This window comes from Syzygium oleosum, unplaced genomic scaffold, assembly GCF_021117445.2.
Source record: "Syzygium oleosum isolate NSW1041296 unplaced genomic scaffold, Sole_v2.1 Sole_v2.26, whole genome shotgun sequence".
Taxonomy (NCBI): Eukaryota; Viridiplantae; Streptophyta; class Magnoliopsida; order Myrtales; family Myrtaceae; genus Syzygium; species Syzygium oleosum.
Genome location: NW_026607510.1, coordinates 3903445 through 3905933, shown reverse-complemented (window position 1 = coordinate 3905933; position 2489 = coordinate 3903445). Strand labels below are relative to the sequence as shown.

The following is a 2489-nucleotide window of genomic DNA, read 5'->3' as shown; positions in this document are numbered from 1 at the left end:
GCAAATCATGGTATTACGATATCATGAACTACATCAAAGAACGGCAGTTCCCTGAAGGTAGTACCGCTGCAGATAGAAGGTACATAATGAAAATGGCAATGAAGTTTTTCGTCAGTGGTGAGAACTTATACAAGAGATCCTATGATTCTATTTTGCTGAGATGTGTGGATGCAATCGAAGTAATGCGAATTATGCAAGAATTGCATAAAGGGGTATGCGGTCCACACATGAATGGACACATGTTGGCCAGGAAAATAACAAGATTGGGTTATTATTGGCTTTCCCTAGAAAGCGATTGCATTCGACATGTTCGAAATTGTCACCGTTGTCAAATTTACGGAAACAAGATAAATGCCCCTCCAACTAAATTACATTAGTTATCTGAGTCATGGCCATTTTCAATGTGGGGCATCGATGTGATCGGCCCAATCAATCCAAAGGCATCAAATGGGCATCGATTTATCTTGATCGCGATTGGTTATTTTTCCAAGTGAATCGAGGCCACATCATATACCAATGTCACTGCTCGGAATGTGATAAAATTCATCAGGTGCGACATAATCGCCTGCTATGGCGTCCTTGAAGCCATTGTTACAGATAACGAAACGAATTTGAATAACAAGCTTGTTGATAATTTATTCAGCGAATTCAAGATTCGTCACCTGAGTTTGTCTCCTTACCGTCCCCAAATGAACGGAACTGTCGAGGCGGCCAATAAAAACATCAAGAAAATCTTAGCCAAAAACTGCTGAGAACTATCGAAATTGGCATGAAAGACTGCCTTTTGCATTAATGGCCTATCGAACATCAATTCGGACATCTACCGAGGTAACCCCTTTTTCCTTGATATACGGCATGGAAGCAGTACTGCCTGTTGAGGTAGAAATCCTCTCACTGCGGGTATTGTCCCAAGTAAAACTGTCTGATGCAGAGCACAGACTGGAGCAGTTGAATATGATCGACAAAAAGCGGTTGAAAGCTCTTTGTCATGATCAATACTATCAGCAGAGGGTAGCCAGGTCATTCAATCGAAAGGTATGCCCAAGACACTTCGAAGCAGGCGATCTTGTCCTGAGGAAGGTACTACCATTACCCGTCGAGCTTGGAGGTAAGTTCGCTCCAAACTACAAGGGTCCCTATGTCGTGAAAAGGCACTCCTTGGAGGGGCTTTGATTCTGACGGAGATGGATGGACGTCAATTCTCCAACCCGGTCAACTCTGATGCTGTAAAGAAGTACTATCCTTGAAATAATTTCTATATTCCTGTTGATAACAAGGGAATTGGCAGAAAAGTTATTAATAAGGATACCCATGATAGAAAGTTTAACTGGAAAGGACTTTGCATATGACAAAATGGCGTCAAGGCTGATCCTAACAACCATGGAAGTCTCGATGGTAGTCACGCCTATATTAGTCAAAGACATTTAAAGTAGAAATTAGCTTTGCTACGAAGATTCCCATGCATGTAATTGTATATGTCCTGTGCAGTTAGGAACCAGAGGATTTCTAAGAAGCTCCTCAACGTGCCGGGACCACATTGACACAGCATGCACCGAGGATAGGACCGTCTATTTGGGAGCACCCTTAATTATAGAGGATTTCATTTGAGTTTCGAGACCAACCATGAGAGGAGAAAAAACTCTACTAGCTTTAAGGACAAAAGGGAGACACGAGGGGTACTTTGGTATCTTTCTCAATCTACCCTTGATTATTTTATTCCTAACATAAGCTCATGTTATCATCAATAGGAATTGTCAACATCCGAGGAAAGTTCAAGGAGTCATTAGCTTAAACTCAAATGAAAGGAGTCACGATGGGTAATATTGTATCGTTCCCAATTCCTGTCCCTCAAAGAGCCGTTCATTAACACGATGTTTCTTGTTACCATGCAGGTTTGCTTCACCATTGCAGCATATGTAAGTATTTCTTTCTCTTAAAACTCTTTTTTTATAAGAGTAGAAAGAATAAAAGAAAAAGGAAGCAATTTAAAGCAAATAGACGCTTAATCCTCCCCCAAGTGCATCGCATGTCTTTTAGAAAGGAACTTTGCATGGTAATTTTACATGTTTAATTCATCAATTCCATGTGAAAATTTTGACAATTCGACGAATGGTGTCGAATTGCTCCGATTCACTGAACGAGCTGTGTCAGGATGATGAGAGGCAATCCTTAGTCTATACACATTCTCATGTACTAAACCCTAGCAAGACGAGTAAAAAGGTTCCATGTCTGCAAGGTAAAAGGGATTTTTCATATTAGGTACGATAGCTAAAATGACAAGAGGCAGTTCATTTCTCTGCCCCATACACTACTGGTGAGCCTTTGCTTAACCATTTTGAGCTCATATACTTGGAAGCTCCTTTCAAATTACCCTTGTCAAGAACCACCCCATATTGGGGCAATTCGAGGTAAGTCGGCATTGCGAAGTAAAAAAAAATGAATAGAAATTTTCTAGCTATTACTTGCATCAATCTTTGAGTGTTATTATT

At 40.6% G+C, this 2489-nt stretch overlaps 1 protein-coding gene across 1 annotated transcript; it reads left to right on the top strand.

Moving 5' to 3' along the window:
* The first annotated feature begins 855 nt into the window (after window positions 1-855).
* Window positions 856-1541, top strand: LOC115681973 (uncharacterized). The gene is made up of 2 exons (XM_030606085.1): window positions 856-1108; window positions 1489-1541. Exons 1-2 carry the CDS (start codon window positions 856-858, stop codon window positions 1539-1541), a joined length of 306 nt encoding a protein of 101 aa, XP_030461945.1.
* The last annotated feature ends 948 nt before the right edge of the window (window positions 1542-2489 follow it).

Coding starts and splice junctions, on each gene's coding strand:
- LOC115681973 (XM_030606085.1), top strand. CDS start 856: ATGGAAGCAGTACTGCCTGTTGAGGTAGAAATCCTCTCACTGCGGGTA. Junction 1,109..1,488: donor ATTACCCGTCGAGCTTGGAG/GTAAGTTCGCTC, acceptor TGTCCTGTGCAG/TTAGGAACCAGAGGATTTCT.